At 37.4% G+C, this 21,668-nt stretch overlaps 1 protein-coding gene and 1 long non-coding RNA gene across 3 annotated transcripts; one reads left to right on the top strand and one right to left on the bottom strand.

The window, feature by feature from the left end:
• Positions 1 to 2,161: 2,161 nt before the first annotated feature.
• LOC101741069 (uncharacterized) lies at positions 2,162 to 21,553 on the top strand. Of its 2 annotated transcripts, none has more exons than XM_004928156.5 (14): positions 2,162 to 2,607; positions 2,775 to 2,959; positions 4,992 to 5,065; positions 5,973 to 6,078; positions 8,983 to 9,152; positions 9,308 to 9,819; positions 11,023 to 11,207; positions 14,025 to 14,156; positions 14,430 to 14,591; positions 15,722 to 15,887; positions 16,356 to 16,457; positions 19,132 to 19,319; positions 19,931 to 20,099; positions 21,408 to 21,553. In XM_004928156.5, exons 1-13 carry the CDS (start codon positions 2,493 to 2,495, stop codon positions 20,072 to 20,074), a joined length of 2,241 nt encoding a protein of 746 aa, XP_004928213.1. In that variant the 5' UTR covers positions 2,162 to 2,492; the 3' UTR covers positions 20,075 to 20,099; positions 21,408 to 21,553. The 2 variants fall into 2 exon arrangements, with proteins under 2 accessions (XP_004928213.1, XP_012547630.1); XM_012692176.4 differs by having other exon boundaries at positions 19,931 to 20,087.
• On the bottom strand, positions 5,328 to 6,203 carry LOC134200554 (uncharacterized). Its single transcript, XR_009975522.1, has 2 exons — positions 6,112 to 6,203; positions 5,328 to 5,545 (listed from the first exon to the last, which is right to left on the bottom strand). It is a non-coding gene; the product is annotated as an uncharacterized LOC134200554 (long non-coding RNA).
• Positions 21,554 to 21,668: the final 115 nt, after the last annotated feature.

Raw genomic sequence — 21,668 nt, forward strand, 5'->3', positions numbered from 1 at the left:
CATGGGAAAATTTGTTACTGCCAATCGTATGGATTGTTTTAGGGACTCCAAATTATCATGGCGTTTAGAGCAAGCCGTACTCTCTAAAACTGATCATAAATCATAATCCAGCGGATTAGGATCGGGACTAGACGACGGCCAGTCTTCAGCTCTGATGAAGTCCGAAACGTAAAAAGACTGCGTAGATCGAGCTTTATGACCTGGCGCCGAGTCTTGCTGGAAAGACCATTTTTGATTATTGAACATGGTGTTGTTAAGGGGCTTCACTACCTTCTCAAGAATGGTATCTTGATACACTTGTGCCGATGTTTTGATACCTTTTTCACAAAAGTATGGCTCAGTCACTCCTTCAACTAATACCCCACCAAACAATCACTGAAGTCGGACAGTGCCCACGTTGCACTCTGTCGACTAATTGGGAAGCTTCCATAGAGCTTTGAGCATAAATACGGTCATTTTGTTTGTTAAAATGTTGCTCAATTGTAAAAATTTTCTCATGATTTTCTCTCAATTTTCTATGACCTCCCTTTGCGTACCGCTTCAGTAGTTGTTTCGATTTTACCACCCTATTCTCTTTTAAATTATCAGTTAAGAAATGACCAGTACATCTCTTATAGGCTGCAAGTCTTAAGTCATCTTTTAAAATACGCGACATGGTTCTAGGTGCTATCTTCATCTCCCGAGATAAAATATTTTGCTTTGGGACAGGATTTCTTCGAATTCTTTGCCTTACTGCTTTGACCACCTTTTTCGTACGAACACTACGTGGACGGCCAGATCTTTTTCTGTCACAAACAGAAGAGGTCTCATTGCACCTATTAATAGCCCGGAACACAAACATTTTATTAATACCAAGCGTATGGAGAGTTTTAAAAATTGCATTTGGCTCCATACCTACTTTGTGTAATGCAATCACAGCGATTCGGTTCTCTTTATCACCCCACTCCATTTTAATATAGCAAAATATTGTACAATGTATTGGCGCCAAAATGAGAAAACTCAATGAGCAATCATATAAAAATGACAGATTCCAAATTCAAATGTAATATTTTGTTTATTTTTAATTGTAACAGTACTTATGGCCAGACTAAGTATTACTATCTATATTTAACCATAGCAAAATTCATCCATACTATCTGGAACCACTGCGCTTATCGAGAGTGCGTTTCTAGATATTTTTTGGCCATTAAAAAAATCTCAGGAAATAACCACCATTTTACTGATTGTATATTTCATCCCATGTCGTCTCATTTCATTTAATTTCTCCCCAATTGATTAATGTCATTTAATAATCAATTGACTCCATATCATTTTTCATAAAACAAATAAAAAAAAGATTAGGCCGAATGGCAAGCCTTCACCTTTCCAGTTGAAAAAACCACTACTACTTAATTATTGTTAGATGATCAGTTTACTTTAGGGTTAAAATTTTAATATAAACTACACAAATGGACAAATCGAAAAACATTAAAAAAAGAGTTTAATTTTTTTCTGCCGATTTAATTGATCTATAAATCGATGAGACATTAAATGAAGAATTAGTTTACAATAGATGAAAATACATATTTTTATAAAGTTCCATTCCTTAGTTTTCATATTTACGTTACGCTATCACGCTGAAAGGGCCCAATCAACGTTAGTTCCATCCCATTCGCGCCTAAGAAAAATAAGGAAATTCTTAGAAAAAGAAGACATTAAATTAGCTGCTCCATAAAACGATGCAGCTCAAAAGTGTGTTAGTGAATATCTCATTGTTAAGAATTTGTGCATTTGGAATAATCTCAGATGAATCGCAAGAAAAACTGATACACAAACAAAATACACATACAACACCGTAAATATTATAATACCATAAAATAATTAACAATTTACACATAAACGTGGTTTATTATTTTCATTATTGTTTGAAAAAGTTTACAAAATCGGTGTAAATAAGGTTACGAGTAGGTTGATGAATAAATACGTTGTGATACAAATAAAACATGATTAAAATGTTTGATGGAAGTTAATAATATCATCATGTTATTGTGTAATTTTAAAATTGAAGTAAATGGATAAGCTAGCTTATAAAATTTAAAGTAGGCAGTTTGGGTTGTTCACATGTTATGTTTTAGACGTTTTTAGGTCCGATCCTTTCACTAACGTCAAAATCAAATGTCAAATTGTCTCACCTCAACTATTGCTGTTGGTGTTGTCAAAATTTGACTGCAATGTTCACTATTCGCCGTGGTTTCTTTGAGAATATTTTCGTTTCTTTCCTTGTTCAAGTAACTGCTTATCAAAACAGATAAGGATTATGTTTCGCTTTTTCATTTGTGGGAATTTGTGCTAGTCACTCTCTTGTGATTAGTATAGTAAATAAATAACAACAGAAATGTCACCCCTGTGAATAAGACCTCGTTATTTTGTTGAATTTTTTCAAAAAAAAGGAACAGGATTAGTTAGAACGTTATGTAATTATATTTTAAAAACTAAATTATATATTAGTGAAGATGAGAACTGTAGCGTTAATAAGTGGTGGCAAAGACAGCTGCTACAACATGTTGCAATGTGTAGGGGCCGGGCACACTATCGTTGCACTGGCGAATCTCCAACCTCTTCATAAAGGTATGTTCTACATTCAATAAGCAGTTGTAAATCGTTTGCAAATTTAACGAAATTCACACTTTTATTCGAGAAAAAGTATTACGTGTAGTATTTTGTATAGCATAATAATATGTGGTACAGTAACCATTAAATTAAAAAGAGTAAACAGCAATACGGAACAATTGCAGATGAATTGGACAGTTACATGTATCAATCAGTAGGTCATCATGGCATAGAACTTTATGCTGAAGCAATGGGATTACCTCTTTATAGAGAAATAATAACAGGTACAGCTGTAGATCAAGGAAAAAATTACAAACCCACTGATAATGATGAAGTTGAGGACCTATACAGGTTGCTTTCCAAAGTCAAGGTAAGTTATGTATATGGCTAACTTATTCATTAGCATTTTCTGACATCATAAACAAAAGATTGTTCTAGTTTTGTGAAAATTACTTTAATAAACTGTATTTTTTTTCTGTGATTGCTACCCTCGCCTTAGGCTTGGGGGGCAATTAAACCCGCAGGAGGAAATGTCTAACTTTTCTCCCTTGGTGCACAATGTACTATACAAATTTGAAAATAAGGAAATATGAGATGATGAGGATGCACCTAATGAGATTTAAAAGTGATGATCATGAATGATTGTTGTGGTTTAATATTAATTACGTTTTTCATTAACAATTTGTCATTTAAATGTGTGTGGTTAATATAATATTTATTAATGTATTATAATATAAATTTAAGAATAAGTAAAAAAGGTAATTTTTTATTTAAAAAAGTAGTTGATTTTTATAAATTTCGACATCAAAAATCATTTTCAAAAGTTAGTAGTCCTGGGAAATAATTCAAGGATGATTGAATTACATTTACATTACAATGATGCCAAAGCTAAAAGGCTTTATAAAAATCAGCCCAGACTGTTTATTTGGGACTACTACATGTTTTGTGACCAAAGAGCGCCTAAATAAAGTTAATCTGACTAATGGTGCAAACTGCAGATTCTGCATGGAAGGAAATTAAACTGTTAATCATATACTTTCTGGGTTATATGAAATATTAAGTACATAAATGTTGGGTATTGCATATTCAGATAAAGATATTTGTAGACATGTATCGCTAAATGCTGTTATAGAACTCATGCAAATGTTGGCAGACAAGGTAGCTGATGGTTGTTTGCCTAGCCCTTAAAGTACAATAAGAAAAAAAAAATTTGAAAGATTCTTAGTTTTTGGGCCCTGTAAAATGAAATTGTAATCATGTATTTATTATTCATGTATACATTTTTGGAAGTCATGGTTTGTCGAGAACCAGTTCACAGCCAATGCTAAACTGTCTGTTGAATTCATATACTTTTTCTATATGTTGTATCGTTGATTATTTCATAAACAAAAAAACTGAAATGCAAAAATTCATCAAGAAAAAAATATAAGAGTCGACTATTATCAAAGGCGGCAATCTGACTTTTGGACAATGATTGGTAAATCAGAAAAACGAATTATTGGCTTTGTATTCCATCGGCAGTCACAAAACTCTTCGGAACGACATCTTAGATAAATAACAGGTTAACTATTAACCTTTATTTAATGCAGGTTTTGAACCGTATTCTTTGAAGGAGACGATTATATTCAAATCAATCTGTATTGACATATCAATAAATATTTTTTTTCCAAATGTACAGATTGCCACCTTTGATAATAGACGACTCATAAGTAGAATTATAAAATATTTTTTGTGTATCTCAGGGATGTGGACAAGATAGGACTATTATAACAAATTACATTATTATTTTAGCAACGTTTCAGTCTTTTATTAGACCTTCATCAGGCATCTGAAAATTACACATAATTGATAACCTACAATACAAAAAACAACAATTGTCGAAACTACCATATTTGTTTTTGTAAATTTGTTATAATAGTCCTATCTTGTCCACATCCCTGAGATACACAAAAAATATTTTATAATAATTATGGACGACAATATTGATAATAATAAGTAGAATTATTTTCAAAGTTTAGTTTACATAACCTTTCACCTGTTTAATAATTAAAATGATAATCGGTCCCTCCGGAATCCGGATGCTCAATAGGATATACAAAAAATAACCAGATATACATATATTTGTTTTTCATTTTTATCATTATTTCAGAGAATCCACTTTGCAACATTGTTAGCATTGTTGGAATTATATACTAAATCTTACATTAACAATGGAATGCATTATGAACCCAGTCATTTAATTATGTAACTACAAAGTGTTGATGAAATGTTCCTTTGAGTAGAACTGGATTTTATTTTAAGAATATAACAATGTTATCACATTACAGTAATACTGTTTTAGTATGTACTATTAGTACACAATATTGTTATTACTTTGGATACAAATATGTATGACTTTGTAGGAAGAAATAAATATAGAAGCAGTTGCTGTTGGTGCAATACTATCTGACTACCAAAGAATCAGAGTTGAGAATGTGTGAGTATTTTTTTTGAGGTTTATAATAATTAATAGTCTCAAAGCTCTCAGTCAAAAGTCTCAGTTTTAAATATAAAAATAAAACTTATTTAACCATTGGTCATAGTGAGCTCAAAGACATACAACAAAAAGGTCTTATATGTATATATTTACAGCTCTACTCATAGTGAGCTCAAAGACATACAACAAAAAGGTCTTATATGTATATATTTACAGCTCTACAACCTAAAACTAAATGGTAATTAGAACAAATAGGAACACGTTATATTTAAAATTATATTTAAGTACGAAATTAAAGGTTAAAAATAGCAAATCTAAATTATTATAATCCACATAGGTATGCAAACTACTTGTGACGAGGTCGTCAAATTTGTAAACATATTATTATGTAGATCGCTAATTAGTGAAACTGTTTAAATACATGTCTTTGTACTGGTTAAGTATTTCGCGTGCTTATGTTGTTCATGACCTTGACTTTGCCTGTTGATAAAAAATGCGTATTAATAAAAATTGTGTATTAGTTTTTCAGTTTGAAAATCAACTAACAGTAGTGTTCATATATATATATATTGTTTGCTATTTATAACCTAATACTGATACCTGATACCTGAAATAAAAAAAACTACTATAGTTTGAAACGCTCACGCAACGTTGGGACGTTCTTGTCCCATTTTACTGTACTTAAAGTTGAATACATAGTTAACAGAATAACGACGAGAAGCATGTCATTATGCATTTGTTAGCATCTTTCAGATTACATAATCGTTTCAAATCAGCGACCTCTCGTAAAGCATGAACGACATCACTGGGCTACGAAAGTTCACCGGTGCTCACTACCACTAGCCTCGATGGTATATGGCGTGAGACTAGTCTTAATTTAATTTTCTGATTGTCTTATCGCTTTCAGATGTCAACGCTTGGGTCTAGTTTCACTCGCTTATTTATGGAGGCGGAACCAAAAAGAGTTGTTACAGGAAATGATATACTGTGGTATTGATGCGATCATTATAAAGGTTCGTTTGTTTTTTATTTTTTATCTGTAATACCATTTTTATGGAAAGCCATGTTTACAGAAAAGCTTTATCAGGAACGAAAATTGTGTGTCTTAAGCCCACGTGATTCGTCCAACGACAAAGCATAGCATTATCGCAATTAACTTTTTTTTAAATAAACATAGTGCCTGTTAATATTGAACCTAGGTTTTTTCCTGTTTTGTCTCTTTCGCTCATGTTTTAAACTGACTTGACGGTCAACGCCAAACAGTTAATTTGGTGTGACCATTCTTACCTTACACTTAACTTTTTTAATTACCTACTATTTTCTTATCAATTCCGTAATAAATCGTATATATTGTCTATTCGAATAATTAATGAAATTTACTTTGCATTGCAATCGCATTTGTTAGTTTTATTAGAATCTATACTAATATTATAAAGCTGAAGAGTTTGTTTGTTTGTTTGAACGCGTTAATCTCGGGAACTACTGGTCCGATTTGAAAAATTCTTTCAGTGTTAGATAGCCCATTTATTGAGGAAGGCTATAGGCTATATACCATCACGGTAAGACCAATACAAGTGGAGCACCAATAAATAATGTTTTAAAATAGGGGGTTTAAATAGCTCCTTAACATTCTATAATTCAAATGTATTTTCACTTTCTACGTAAATGAAGTGGGGGTAAAATTTAGCGTTATGACAAAGTAACTATTCCACGCGGACGGAGTCGCGGGCAAAAGCTAGTAAATATATAAAAGTCGTAATGCGTATATGTTCCCTATGGATTTGAAAACGGCTGGACCGGTTTCTATAGATTATGTTATAGGTTTGGTAGCGATCGGAACAAAGTCAAATCATATATGGGCCAGCAAAGCTGGCCTGGTTTAAGTAGTTCACTAAGTTCACTAGTTAAGTAGTAGTAAAACTAGGAATTAAAAGGCATGAAATATTTAATGCATCAACTATACCCCTTAAATGCATGTAACAATATTAAGTCTAGAGCAATAATTAGGTAACATTCTGTCTACGTTACGATAAATGGGTCACTCTCCGCAAATCAACCACTAAAACTTTATTGTACATAATTGTTGGTGGTAGGACGTCTTGTGAGTTCGCACGGGTAGGTACCACCGCCCTGCCTATTTCTGCCGTGAAGCAGTAATTTGTTTCGGTTTAAAGGGTGGGGCAGCCGTTGTAGCTATACTGAGACCTTATCTCAAGGTGGGTGGCGGCATTTGTGTTGTAGATGTCTATGGGCTCCGGTAACCGCTTAACATCAGGTGGGCCGTGAGCTCTTCCACACATCAATGCAATAATAAATTTTTAATAATAATTGGCATACTTGAAGATTATCAGCGTTTGATAAACAAACAAGTACCTACAACAATGTTTGTATCCGTTCTCGTACATCGGATACGATATTACACTAAAAATAACACGCATAAATTCCGGATGAATTGATTCGGTGCATTTCGTTGTTAGCGCATCGATATATAGGTACCTACATTACAATCACTAAGAGAATAATAATTAGCGTCTGACGTCAGAGAAGCGTTGATAACTTTCCGTTTAAAAAAAATAACATTTACAAATTTTATGTTGTCGTTTCCCTGTGTCATGTCACAAATGGAAAATTGTTCTGCCGAAAAATAAAAGTCAGTAGGCAGCGGCTTGGCTCTGCTCCTGGCATTGCTGAAGTCCATGGGCGACGGTAACCACTTACCATCAGGTGGGCCGTACGCTCGTCTGCCTAAAAAGGCAAAAAAAATTGTCATGTATCATGTGTTTATCACATTATCACATTTTTCTATTCTATTCTAAATAAACATTGATGTTAAAAAACTTGTTTACGTGCTGGTTGTCGCAGCAATAAAAAAAAATCTGATTGGAATGAGATATAAACTAAAATTCGAATCATTTGGTGAATGTTAAATACAGTACGCACTACACGTTAAATATTTGGCATCCATACAGGGAGTATTGGAACCCTTCCCAAAAATGAAGACGAAGTATTGGTTAATCTTAATGCGATACGCACTAAAAAGAAACATTCGAAAAATATTATATAACTAGCGACCCGCCCTCGCTTCGCTTCGGAAACATTAAAACACACATGAAACCAAAAAGTAAAATTAAAAAAAATTAAAAAAAGTAGCCTATGTTCATCAGGGACAATGTCGGCTTCTAATGGAAAAAGAATTTTTCAAATCGGTCCAGTAGTTTCGGAGCCTATTCGAAACAAACAAACAAACAAATCTTTCCTCTTTATAATATTAGTATAGATTTAATTTTTTTCATTGTATGTCTTTGCGTATATCATATAATAAGCATGCAATGTAATGCGACTTAAAAACAACTGACGTATGGAATCAATGATATCGAGGGAACGCGGGGTGGGGGGGCGAACTGATTACGCGTTGCATTTCTCGTTCACCAAAGGAAAAACCATAATGATTTTCGTATTATTCAGTAAATGAGAGTTGTTCACGATTTAGTTTAGGCCAGTACTTTATTCGTGTTATTATGATTATTCATAACCGATCTTGTGGACCGAATGGTAAACGGTCGACGTCGCAATAAACACGTCATTACGGATCCTCCCGATCCATTAACGGCGCTTTTAGATACCTCAAGCATCGGTCACCGTCCTCGCCGAACCCGTCGTTTGCGACGAAGGGCTCGATGAGTAAATTAACCCATAGACACACCCCACAGAGCTTCTCGCCGGATCTTCTCAGTGGGTCGCGTTTCCGATCCGGTGTTAGATTCTGCGACGCACTGCTCTTGCTAGGGTTAGTGTTAGCAACGACGTCAGGTTTGAGCCCCGTGAGTTCACCTACTAGTTAAGGTCACGCTGAAATAGTCTCTCAAGATCTTCTAAAGAAAAAAAAAGAAAAATTAATGTATTACGCATGGTTATAGGTGGCAGCTATGGGTCTCGATCCGAGGATACACTTAGGTATGACGATACGCGACATCCAGCCACATTTGCTAGTCATGAAAGAGAAGTACGGGCTCAACATGTGCGGGGAGGGGGGAGAGTACGAAACCTTCACACTCGACTGTCCCCTGTTCAAGAAAAAACTGATCATGTGAGTTATGTTGACATTAGTTCTATAACTACTACCGTACTTACCCAGACATTATCATTTATTGCACTCTAATATGATTAGCTTAGATTAGATTTATTTACATTGTCATATTTATAGTTTAAACGTAACATGTGTATATTATTATTCTCCGGCAGCGATGAAAAAGAAATGGTTATGCATTCAGACGATCCTGTAGCTCCTGTCGGGTATTTGAACTTGAAATTGCACCTCGAGCCTAAAGAGAACTGCGACGAACCTCTCCAGCTACCTCCAATCATTAAAAACTCGTTAGACTATTTAAACGACTTGAGCGATTCGGTCTTTAGCGACATAAGCGATATCGAATTGAGTGAGACAGAAATAGAGTCTATAGAGAAGTTAGAGAAAGAGGAAAAGATGAAGAACAGTGCCGAACTCAATCCGTTGCTCACTTATTCGCCGGACAAAGAGAACAATTTAGATATTATACACAAGTTAAATGATAGTGCGGAAGTATTAGACAACGGATATGTATACGAACAGACGAACGATGATAGGTCGTCGCACACGATAACGGATCATCGATCGATATACGGGAACAAACATGGATGGTATTTTATTGGAGGGATTGTCGGCGAAGGGATCGACACGAGGGTGGCAACTGAAGATGCGATGAATAAATTAATTAGTAGGTAAACTTGTTTAACACCCATCTTTGTTGACGTTATATAATATTATGTTGTTATAAGCGGGCTAAAAATTCGCGGTAACGTTTGTTTAGATTTTGACGAAACGGATGTGACGTAATACAATTTAATGGTACCTACACATTGTGTTCTGTCAGTCGCAGATTCCTTTTGTTATGCTCTACGGTTTTGTTCTACACGTTTACCGATTGTTATCTACGGACTGGATTAATTTTGCGATATTAATAAACACATTCTAGCATAATTAGAACAGTTGTTATTATAATATCTATAAAATTTCCATTCGTTTAATGGGACTAGTTTACATTTGCACAAATATTGTATTGTTTTTTATTTAATTTTTTATTGTCTTTGTAGGTAAGGTAGACAAGAATACCGCCCACCTGCCATGGTAAGTGGTTACCGTCGCTCATGGACGTCAGCAATGCCGCGTACCCTATATATCTCGATTCGATCGAATTCTACATTTAATATTTAATCTACACTATCTATACTAATCTATACTTATTAAAAATACAGTGGCTTTTACGAATGTTCCGTTATAACTACTGAACCATTCATCTGATTGACTTGAAACTTGGTATCCATGTAGAAAATACATGTACTTAATGGATAGTAGGCTAATATTTATATGAGTGTTGGACTCCCTAATAATAATGACAATAAATAATAATGTTGATTTTAAATGCCCAGCGAAGCGGACGAGTACGGCTAGTTTATTCATAAAGCGGAAACATGGATGTCCATTCTAAAGAAATATGGACGGGCGTTACGCAATATAGTTAAAATTTCGACCTCATGTCTCAAGGTCACATCCATCGGCTTCGGTAACCATTAGACGCGTAGGGAGATCAGCCCTTCCATATTAAAACAAAATATTAACACTAAACAACCATAACGGGTCAAATGTCCCATTTGGAACTTTTGCATTGTGCACGTATCATCTTATTGCTTTTGCACATTTGACTTCATGACTTTTTCTTACGAATTATTCGAATTAAACGAAATAATAGTATAGTTATTATACAATTTTTTTTTTTTTTTGAGTAATACTTGTCGTATACCGTTATCTACCCGCTATGGTAGAAATAGGTATCAATCACTACGTGTGGTATGATTAGTGTTAAAATACTATATAAATAAAATGTTACAAATTGTTCTTATTCGTAAGTCATCGATTACAGGTTTGTTAGATTCTGAAAGCATGCATCTAACCGATGTGTGCTCCGTCAACATATACATGAGGAATATGGAAGAGTATGCTTCGTTGAATGACGTTTATGTCAAGACGTTTTGCTACCCGAACCCCCCGACGCGTGTCTGCGTACAGTGCCCTCTGCCGAACAACGTAGGACTTATTTTGGATGGGGTGAGTATAAATTACACTTAACCCTTTGACTGCCATTCCCTCAGATATAGCACACTGAGTTTCTCGCCGGATCTTCTCGGTGAGTCGCGTTTCCGATCCGGTGGTAGATTCCGCGAAGCACGGCTCTTGCTAGGGTTCGTGTTAGCAACGTCGTCAGGTTTGAGCCCCGTGAGCTCATCTACTAGTTAAGGTTACGCTGAAATAGCCTCTCAAGGCTCTCAGCTTAGGTAGGAAAAAAAAGACTGCCATTGCACCGGTCACCGTCCTCGTCGAACCCGTCGCTTGCGACGAAAGGCTCGACAAGAGAATTAACCCATAGACACAGCCCACTGAGTTTCTCACCGGATCTTCTCAGTGGGTCGCGTTTCCGATCCGGTGGTAGATTCTGCGAAGCACTGTCCTTGCTAGGGCCAGTGTTAGCAACACTCCCGGTTAGAGCCCCGTGAGCTCACCTACACGTCAAGGAGAAGCTCTCAAGTATTTTATTGGTATTATTAGTAGGGAAAAAAGACTGCCATTTAGGTCACCGATGCCTTAGTGACGCACTGAAGTAATTAGTCGATTTCAGTAACTAAGGTGCCGGAATATGTAGTAAGTAGACTAAGAAAGACGAATCCGAAGATACTGAGAATGAGAATATTTCTAACAGACCTAAAAGACTAAAACGGACAGCGCATCGGACAAACGCATCAATTCTGGAAGAACTAGGCGTCTCCTTAACACTCTCCACCATTTGCCTACGTAGGATTTTGAGAGTTTTTCGGTCACGTTGCGAGGAAAAAGGGTGACAATCTGGAAAAACTTCTCATCACCGGCAAAGTGGAAGGAAAGAGGCCCAGGGGACGTAGTCCCATGCGCTGGTCCGATCAGATTAAGACGACTTTGGAATCCAGCATCAATGTCGCTTCCACTGCGCGGCGGACAGGAGTGAATGGAGGAACATAGTCCTAACAAAAGTGCTCAGTAAGGGTCACGGCCCTCAGAACTGAGGAATACGACGCACGCAGGAGGAAAAGACTAAAACATTCATTAATAACAAAAGAAGACAATGTTAGGCCTTCCGGGCGCTTAGTAATAACAGAAATCGATATAATTACTTAACTGCCCCACGTTGGGCACCGTTGACCTACATGGTAGTCAAAGGGTCAAAATTGTACGAATACCGAAAAATTATTGAATATTACTGAGATATTTTAACAAAAAAATTAAAGATTAAATGTAAAAACACGCAAGATAACATTTCGGAGGCGTGTTTCGGCTATGGATTACTAATAAAATGTCTTATCACGTTTACATTTTTACATAACAGATAGTGTATGTTTGTGTCAAGTGTTACTTACCCAGATATGAAAATTAAAGTATCTAGAAACGTGACACTTATCGCAAGACTCCCTTTAAAAATCCTGTTTGAATGTTATAGTATAATTATCGTTTTATACAACTGTTTCCGGTCATCGTTCTCGTCGAACCCGTCGCTTGCAACGAAGGGCTCGACGAGTAAATTAACCCTCAGACACAGCCCACTGAGTTTCTCGCCGGATCTTCTCAGTGGGTCGCGTTTCCGATCCGGTGGTAGATTCTGCGAAGCACGGCTCTTGCTAGGGTTCGTGTTAGCAACATCGTCAGGTTTGAGCTCCGTGAGCTCACCTATTAGTTAAGGCGACGCTGATATAGCCTCTCAAGGCTATCAACTTAGGTAGGCAAAAAAAAAAACTGTTACGATTACGAAATCGCTAATACAATCACAAAATACAAAACTGCTACATAAAAGTAGTAGCAGGGTATTTGTGAGATTATCACGTTTTATGTCTTTACTGCGATCTTTTATCTCGTGTATTATCTCGTACGGGGCATGCCCGTGCAGTCGTTGTGATCGTGTCGGGTGATTTTAATGTTTTGCGGCGTCCGCTTTGATGTTTCGCGAAGGTCTATCGTATACCCGAAAAGATATCGTAGTATCCGTCTAGAAATTCAGCAATAAATTATGACGTAATAATACGGGGCATAAAGTTCATGTTTGTGTTTGTGTCATACTTAGTGATACATACATACATACTTGGACATACTACCTACATACTTACTTAGCTTACTTTGCAATACTTTCATATATTTTTTTACAAAGTTTTTGGCGCAACTGGTTTTATCATAACTAATGCTTTCAATAAGTGTCTGAAATTATATGAAGTAAACAATATTATATTCGGTATTTGCGAGCAGTTGAAATAATTAGAGCTGTTTTAACGGCTTGTGACCTCGAAAACCGTTTATTATTTGAAACATCGCATTTTTTTCCCTACTTATTCGCCTAAGAGGCTATTCTAGCTATGCCCGGACGTGTAGGTAAGCTCACGGGCACAACCTGAAAGATTTTGCTAACACTACCCCTAGCAAGAGCAGTGCTTCGCAAAATCTACCGCTAGATCGGAATCGCGAGCCACTGAGAAGATCCGGCGAGAAACTCAGTGGGGTATCGGACTTTAAATAATGACAGTAACCAGACGCTTAAGATTACGTCGTACAAGTAGTTATGTCTAAACCCGATTACCGATTAACTGGTTGATCGTCGGCATAGCCTTACTTAAAATTGTTTCTGTTGGATTGCATAATTACTTTTTAATTATACAAGATACTCGCAGTATTAGCAGACGACAAAATGTAACCTTACTAGAATTTGTCAAGAGTAAATTACTTTGATTCTTAAAAATAAAGGACGTCACCACGATCACAGACCCCACGTGTTAGTTTCACAACGAATTTCGGTACCTTTCAGTTATTTGAAGATAGCAGTTTGATATTGCATTAAATGTATTGAAACAGGTGGCGTTCAAATCAAGTAACAACAATACCGAGACTGACGGAGGTAACGTGAAGGTGCGAGAGACTATGCATGTTCAAGGCATTTCGCATTGGGCCCCAGCCAACATCGGACCTTATAGTCAAGCGATTAAGGTTTGTTTTTAAAGAGAGAGAGAGAGGGAGGGAGAGAGTATTCTTTATTGTACACCAAAAAATATATACGAAACATTAAATATAAAACCAAAAATACAATTGGCAATATATATATACACACGTACATATATTATACATATACACAATTCCCTTACATATATACATTTATAAATATACATACAAATGCACAATGTAAGGTAGGTAATAATAATTTTGCTTCTTTACAGATAAATAAGAATATACAATTTACATAGTGTTGGTATGTGTGTCCAGGTGGGTGAAGTAATCGGAACGTGCGGTCAGATAGCGTTAATACCGGGCGTCATGACGCTGGCGGGCGGCGGCGCGCGCAGACAGAGCGCGCTCGCGCTGCGACACCTCACGCGCGTCATACGGGCGGCGCATCCACGGGCGCACATACGTAGCGTCGTACAGGTAATATAGGTTCTTTGAAAATAGACAGAAGTTGTGTTGTGGTGAATGAGAGTGGACTGAATTTATTAGTTTGATATCGACGCTTGAAAGGCAAACGTGACTAAGCGAAAATAACTGCTTTGTACATAAATGATAGGCAATGACCATGTTCGATGCGCAAAAAATATATTATTTCTAGTTCTATTAAAATAATTTCAATCCTACAGCTACTAGCTAGATTCTACTACAGCTAGATTCGTTAAAATAAATGTTGTTTTCAGGTATTTCAATTTTAAATTAGTCTACCGCTAGTGCCGCTTTTGGTAATTTATCAAAAGACTAGAAATAGATGCATGTATTCGCGTTTGGGACATTACTGTTTTAATTAGTACTTGTGCGCCACTTGTAAAATGTTGTTAGGACATAAATCTGCCACCTTGCAGTACCTACAGCAGCTACAGATAATTCATGTACATTTTCCTTTGAAGACGCTCGGGCAGTCGTTAGTTAATCCCACCCCTCCTGGCTGAGCCTCTGCTCGCCCACCTGTCCTGGTGAAACTGGAAAGGCTTCCGGACCACCTGTAATCTTTCAATCATAAAAAAAATCATGTAAATCACACACAATCATAAATACTGGAGGTCCCGCAGTAGTCAAAATTCGACTATCTATTATGATTGTATTTTATACTTCTATAATCACAAATTTCGCCAAGACTACACTATAAAAAATATTAACAAAGACAAACAATATTTAATCTATTCTCAATTTGACAACAGACGTCAAGAACAAAAGTTTGATAATAAATAGTATGCATGCGTGTGTGCGTCAAATACGTGGTATGTAGTGTGTGTAATGTTTTCTTTATTGATTTAATGTATCTTTTATGCATTATTTTAAAAAAATATTAGCATTGTACACTTCTTCTCTATATTCTCTATAAGTGTGGAATATTTCATACTCCTCCGTCCGCGCAATTTTCGTAAAAAGGGATACAAAGTTTTTGCTTCACGTATTAATATATAGAATAGATTCCGATGCTAGAGATATAGATGTGATTTGTAAAAATACGAAAGTTTGAATGGTGACCGTTGCCTATGTAATGCAATGTATACGTGACGTCACGTATAACATCGGCCTGGTGCGCGCAGAGCGTGTGCTACACGACGGAGCGCGGCGCGGTGGGCGAGGCGCGGCGCCAGCTGGAGCGGCGCACGGCGGCCGCCATCGTGCAGTACGCGCTCGTGGAGGCGCTGCCGCGACACGCCGCCGTCGAGTGGCACGCCTGGGCGCACTCCGACAACGATCGCTTCGACTGTACGTACATACATACTTTTTTTTTTGTTCAGGTGGTGGTCGAGCTCACAGCCCACCTGGTGTTAAGTGGTTACTGGAGCTCATAGACATCTACAACGTATCATCGCGAAAGACGTATTATTTTGCTCCTGTTGCTAATACGACGAATGAAGGAAAAATAGAATCAAAGAAAATATTGGGTGAATCCATACCTTTCTATAATGAATCATGATGGAGGTCATTTTAAGAGTAAATATGAAGCGCGTTCATGTTAAGACAGAAACTGTATTGGAAACGGTGGTTACTGCCATGTGCCGTCATTTTAATATTGGGCTAATTTATTTAACCGTAAAAACACATAACCAAGAAAATGCTCGGATTTGTTATGAGATATACTAATCATGAACGTGTTTAACACACAGCATGACAATACTATTCATTTAACATAATTTTGAAGAGTCTATAAAAAATACGGTAATTAAATTGCAGATGAAGAAACAGGGTGCAACATCGGTGATTATAAAGTGGCTATAACGAGAAGATGGAATTATGAAAACACCGTAGCGGCGATTGTATGTAACGTTGCCACAGGTTTGTATGTTTAGGTCGATGAAAAACAACAAAAAGTATAAATATGCGTGATAACAGGTGGTAGGAACACAACCCTTCAAGGTTATAAGCATAGGTAGGGAAATAAAAGTGGTAGGGGGCATTCATTGCCTTTAGGGTTGCGGTTTCGCAGTCGCGGACCAGTCTAACATACCTCGCGCGTCCCCTAGGCGCGGGGATCTCGTAGGAGGTTGGACCCCCCAGCCCGAACAAAAGAGGGGCATGGGGGGGGGGCATTGCCTATTTTTGTCGCGGAGCTAACGTGCGGGGAAACAGTGCCACAACCTTGGTACAACAATTAATGAGACTTCAACATCGTCTCTCAGGGTGACTTTGAGGTCGTGTGATTAAAATTGATTATGTATATTATGGACAGCTGATGAAACGTAGATATTGTTAAGCACATCTGCCAAACAGGCGCCATAATATATTTTTAAGATATCCTTGAAAGAAAAATAATCTTTCTAATTTTTTATTCGTTTTTATAAGTTTTAATCGTCTAAAACGACTTGTTTATTCGTTTTACGTACAATATTGGTTATTGGGGTCATACAGTATCTTATCTTACAAGTAAAAATCATGTAATAATAATAATAAGACTTACGCATTTCAAAATATCTAAGCTGATAGCCGAAAATCGGGTATTTTTTATAAAAAACAATTAAATTGAAATATCTCCAGATCGGTTAGATTTAGGGTAGGGTGTTTCATAGTCAAATCAGTCAGAAACGATGTAAGCTACACGCTCTTAACGGGAATAGGTCGACTTAACCTGTAACCCTGTATAATCATGTATAAATATATTTATCGTTTTTTGGTGGACAGTAAGAGTAATTCTAGATTGGGATCGAATGATCATTCGTGATTTGTTTCGGACCATGTATAAGTCACTTTACACAAACAATATCGTATAAGTGAGATTCCAATTGTAAATAAGATACCTTTGTACGTTTGTATTTGCAATTTACGTTGGTACGGTTGGTCACGGATCGTTGATAACAACAAAGCGATAGTAGGTAATTATTTATAGACAAAATTAATTAGTGAACTTTGAAACTGCACCGACCTAACCTTGGAAAATTTTATATGGGCCAATAAACCTTTTTCCAGCATATGGTCATATTAACTATGTACATCGCATTAATATACCTTACCTATTGCTATGGAAATATCACTTAACCTTTCATATCAATAATATAGCCAAACCAGAAGTGAAATTGATTTCGACTACTAAATAAAAATGTTTTTCAAAAATAACGTATATCAGGGGAGACAAACTTTATTAGAACTAAGATGTACTGTTTACTGACGAAACTCTCTACCAATGACATTTCTTGATATTTAATGAAACAATATAGTTCAAGTAGACAAATAAGTAGTATATTTTATTAAAACTATTAACATAAAACTGAAATTATATAATAAAAGAGAACTATTGTGTGGAAGAGAATAAATAATGTGACCTAATGGTGTTGGCGAAGAATGCTCCGCATACCGTGGACCGCCAAGAGAACAAACAAATCTGTCCTCGAGCAACTTCGTATAGAAACGAGACTGTCGACGATTTGCTACCAGAAGGTTCTTGGTTACTTTGGTCATATTGCTCGGCGGCCACCAGACAACCTTGAAAGATTGATTGTGGTGGGCAAGGTAGAAGGGAAAAGACCCGCCGGCCGGCCACCAAACCGTTGGTCGGATCAGATAACTGCGCTCACTGGACTCTCTGTTACCAACGCCCTGAGAGAAGCCGAAAACCGAAGCAAATGGAAGCTGAGGGTACAAAGAGCCACGAAGGGCTTTCAAGGACACGACCTTCAGCAATGAAGTATTCGACTAAGAAGAAGAATGACGATTAACAAATGATGAAGATGATGCGCGCAGTAGTTGGTGATTACGTTGCGTAGTCTCTTCTATGTATTTATATTTTTTGCCTTGCCACGATCGACTGATCTAATAGTTATAACTAGTGGTCCCCGCAGTAGGTAGTCGAAATTAGACTATAATTAATTGAAATTAAAAGTTTAAACATTATTATGGTTCTATTGTCAAGCACTATTATGTTTCTATAATAATACAGATATCGCCAAAACTACACAATAAATAAATAATATTAAAGAATAGCAATATTAATCTGTTCTCAATTGACAATGCACAAAGAGTATATTATATGTTGTGTCAAATACATGGTAGGGTGTGTAATGTTTTCTTTATTGAGTTATTTTTATTGCATAATTTAAAAAAAACATTAGCATTCTCTGCACTTCTTCTCTATGTTCTCTATAAATGTGGGAAATTTCATACTCCTCCGTCCGCACAATTTTCGTAAAAAGGGGTACAAAGTTTTTGCTTCACGTATTAATAATTCGACGCTTGAAAGGCAAACGTGACTAAGCGACAATAACTGCTTTATACATAAATGATAGGCAATAACCATATTCGATGCGCAAAAAATATATATTTCTAGGTCTATTAAAATCATTTCAATCCTACAGCTAGATTCGTTAAAATATTTTTTTTTCAGGTATTTCAGCTTTAAATTAGTCTCCTGTAAAGTTCACGCATTGTTGCTTAGTCACGTTTGCCTTTCAAGCATCGATATATAGATAATCGACCCCTGACGTATGTAAATAACTATACGTATGTACATTCCCGACAGGCTCATCTCCGTCGACATGTCAACTGTCGTTCCCGAGCGAGGAGGCGTGCAAGTCTCACCGGGTGCGAGCGCGCGCCATGACCACGGAACAACTCGAAGAAGTCTTGGAGTACGCGCTCAATAAGCTGTTAGGTGACTGCAGGGATAAAGACCAAGGGCCCGCCGTCAAAATGAGGATATTCTACCAGGTAACCGATCATAGCGGAGCCGGTGGCGCGACCAAGTCGAAATTCTGTCTATTTAGGGTTTTTTTTTATTGTTTAAATGGGTGGACAAGCTTACAGCCCACCTGATTTTAAATGGTTACTGGAGCCCATAGACATCTACAACGTAAATACGCCACCCACCTTGAGATATAAGTTGTAAGGTCTCAGTATAGTTACAACGGCTGCCCCGCCCTTCAAACCGAAACGCATTACTGCTTCACGGCAGAATTTGATGCCGTCGTGGCCTGGATAAGACGTCCGGTGCATTCGTGTTGAGCGATGCACCGGTGTTCGAATCTCAGGCGGGTACCAATTTTTCTAATGAAATACGTACTTAACAAATGGTCACAACATCGTGTAATAAAAATCAAACCCGCAAAATTATAATTTGCGTAATTACTGGCGGTAAGACCTCTTGGGAGTCCGCGCGGGTGGGTACCACCACCCCGCCTATTTCTGCCGTGAAGCAGTAATGCGTTTCGGTTTAAAGAGTGGGGCAGCCGTTGTAACTATACTGAGACCTTAGAACTTCTTAACACCAGGTGGGCTGTGAGCTCGTCCATCCATCTAAGCAATTGTCTCGCGTGTCGCAGGTGTGGAGCGCGCCGGCGGCGGGCTGGGTGGGGCGGCTGCGGCGCGCGGCGGGCGCCCGGCTGGCGCTGACGGCGGTGCCGGTGCTCGCGCTGCACAACGCCTTCACCTTCCTCTCCATCGCCGGGCTGCGGCTCGACGAGTGACGACTCGGCGCCGGTACTTGACCAGGCCTGTATCCCTCACCTATGATGAAAATTAGCGCTGCCGTTGCGCTACAACTCAATATAAGTAGAGCGACGCTTTCAGCTCTAACACTAGGAACAGGCTTAGGAACTCCGGTAACCGTAGTCGACGAATTCGACACAGGGGGCGACGTGCAACCTAACCCATGCATCAGCCTGCTGAGTTTCTCGCCGGATCTTCTCAGCGGATCGCGATTCCGATCCGGTAGTAGATTTATTCGCGAAGCAGTCGCTCTTGAGTTGTTAGGTCTCCTTCGGAGGCGCTCGGGCAGTTGTTAGCAAATCGCACCCCTCCTGGCTGAGCCTTTGCTCGCCCACCTGTCCTGGTGAAACTGGAAAGGCCTCCGAGTCATCAGTACTCTTTCAATCATAAAAAAAATATATAAGTAGAGGGTGAGTTTAATAATGACGGACTCAAGAGTACATATATATCTACAGGCACCCATATAAATGATTCTTAACCCTTTGACTGCCGTATAGGTCACTTGGGGCCTACGCGGCGCACTAAAGTAATTATGTCGATTGACTGATACTAAGCGCCTTAACTTTCTATTGGTTTTTAATGTTAGTTTGTCTTTTATGTCTCTTAGAAATATGTAGGTTCATTCTCAGTATCGTTCCGATTCGACTCTCCCAGAGTCTACTAAGTATTCCGCCGACTTAGTAATAACAGAAATCGACATAATTACTTCAGTTCACAGCGTAGGGCACCGGTGACCTACATGGCAGGCCGTCAAAGGGCTAATAAGGTTGAACGGTCAATTCGTTCCTTGTCGTCTGGTTCGCGTCAGTCTTTTAGGAAGGCATTAAAAGTACTGCCTGTCGCTAGTCACGTCCGCCCTCGTTCCATTCTCTCTTTATTTCTTTTCGAATTCTTGTCAAGTCTTATTTATGTCTAGTCGTTGTAGGTCTTATGTCCTGTCAAAGAGGTTGCACGCCACGACAAAGGTCATGTCCATGATTAATCTTGCAAAACAAAATCATGGCTAGTTAAAACTAACCAAACGTCGCCCTTTTATAAACAAACGTATACATAATACATTGGATTCATAATATCATAGAATGTAGGTAATAATACAAAACCACCTACATTCGTGGCCATCTGAAAGCTAGCGCGCTAGCGAAAGTTAACTCTCTGAAACAAAGTATAACTTTTTAAACTTTCTCAGGCATACATTCCAAAGTTATCTGTTTGTTCGATTATCTTAAGATTTTTTTTTTTTCTGTGTGTGATTTTACTTTCTGTGTTAATTTGTTGGAAAACTAATTGTTTTATTTTATTTCTATTTTTCAGGTTTCATCGAACGTTAAAAACTCAAGATGCTTTATTGCCAATTTATAAATATTTGCTGAATATTTTCAGTATTTATAAAAATTTTGTTAACTATGCTACCAAGTTTACCGTATTATAAGTCAAATTATACATTATTTTTTATTGCACATTCTTGTTTTATTTATATTAACATTAATTAACGTTGAGATTCGAGAGCTTAAAAAAATCTTTATTTATAATAAAATTAAAAAAACTCAAATCCATACCGATGCGTGATGGTGA

This window comes from Bombyx mori, chromosome 18 (genome assembly GCF_030269925.1).
Source record: "Bombyx mori chromosome 18, ASM3026992v2".
Classification (NCBI taxonomy): domain Eukaryota; kingdom Metazoa; phylum Arthropoda; class Insecta; order Lepidoptera; family Bombycidae; genus Bombyx; species Bombyx mori.

Coding starts and splice junctions, on each gene's coding strand:
- LOC101741069 (XM_004928156.5), top strand. CDS start 2,493: ATGAGAACTGTAGCGTTAATAAGTGGTGGCAAAGACAGCTGCTACAAC. Junction 6,079..8,982: donor TTGATGCGATCATTATAAAG/GTTCGTTTGTTT, acceptor GCATGGTTATAG/GTGGCAGCTATGGGTCTCGA. Junction 16,458..19,131: donor TGTATGTAACGTTGCCACAG/GTTTGTATGTTT, acceptor CATTCCCGACAG/GCTCATCTCCGTCGACATGT.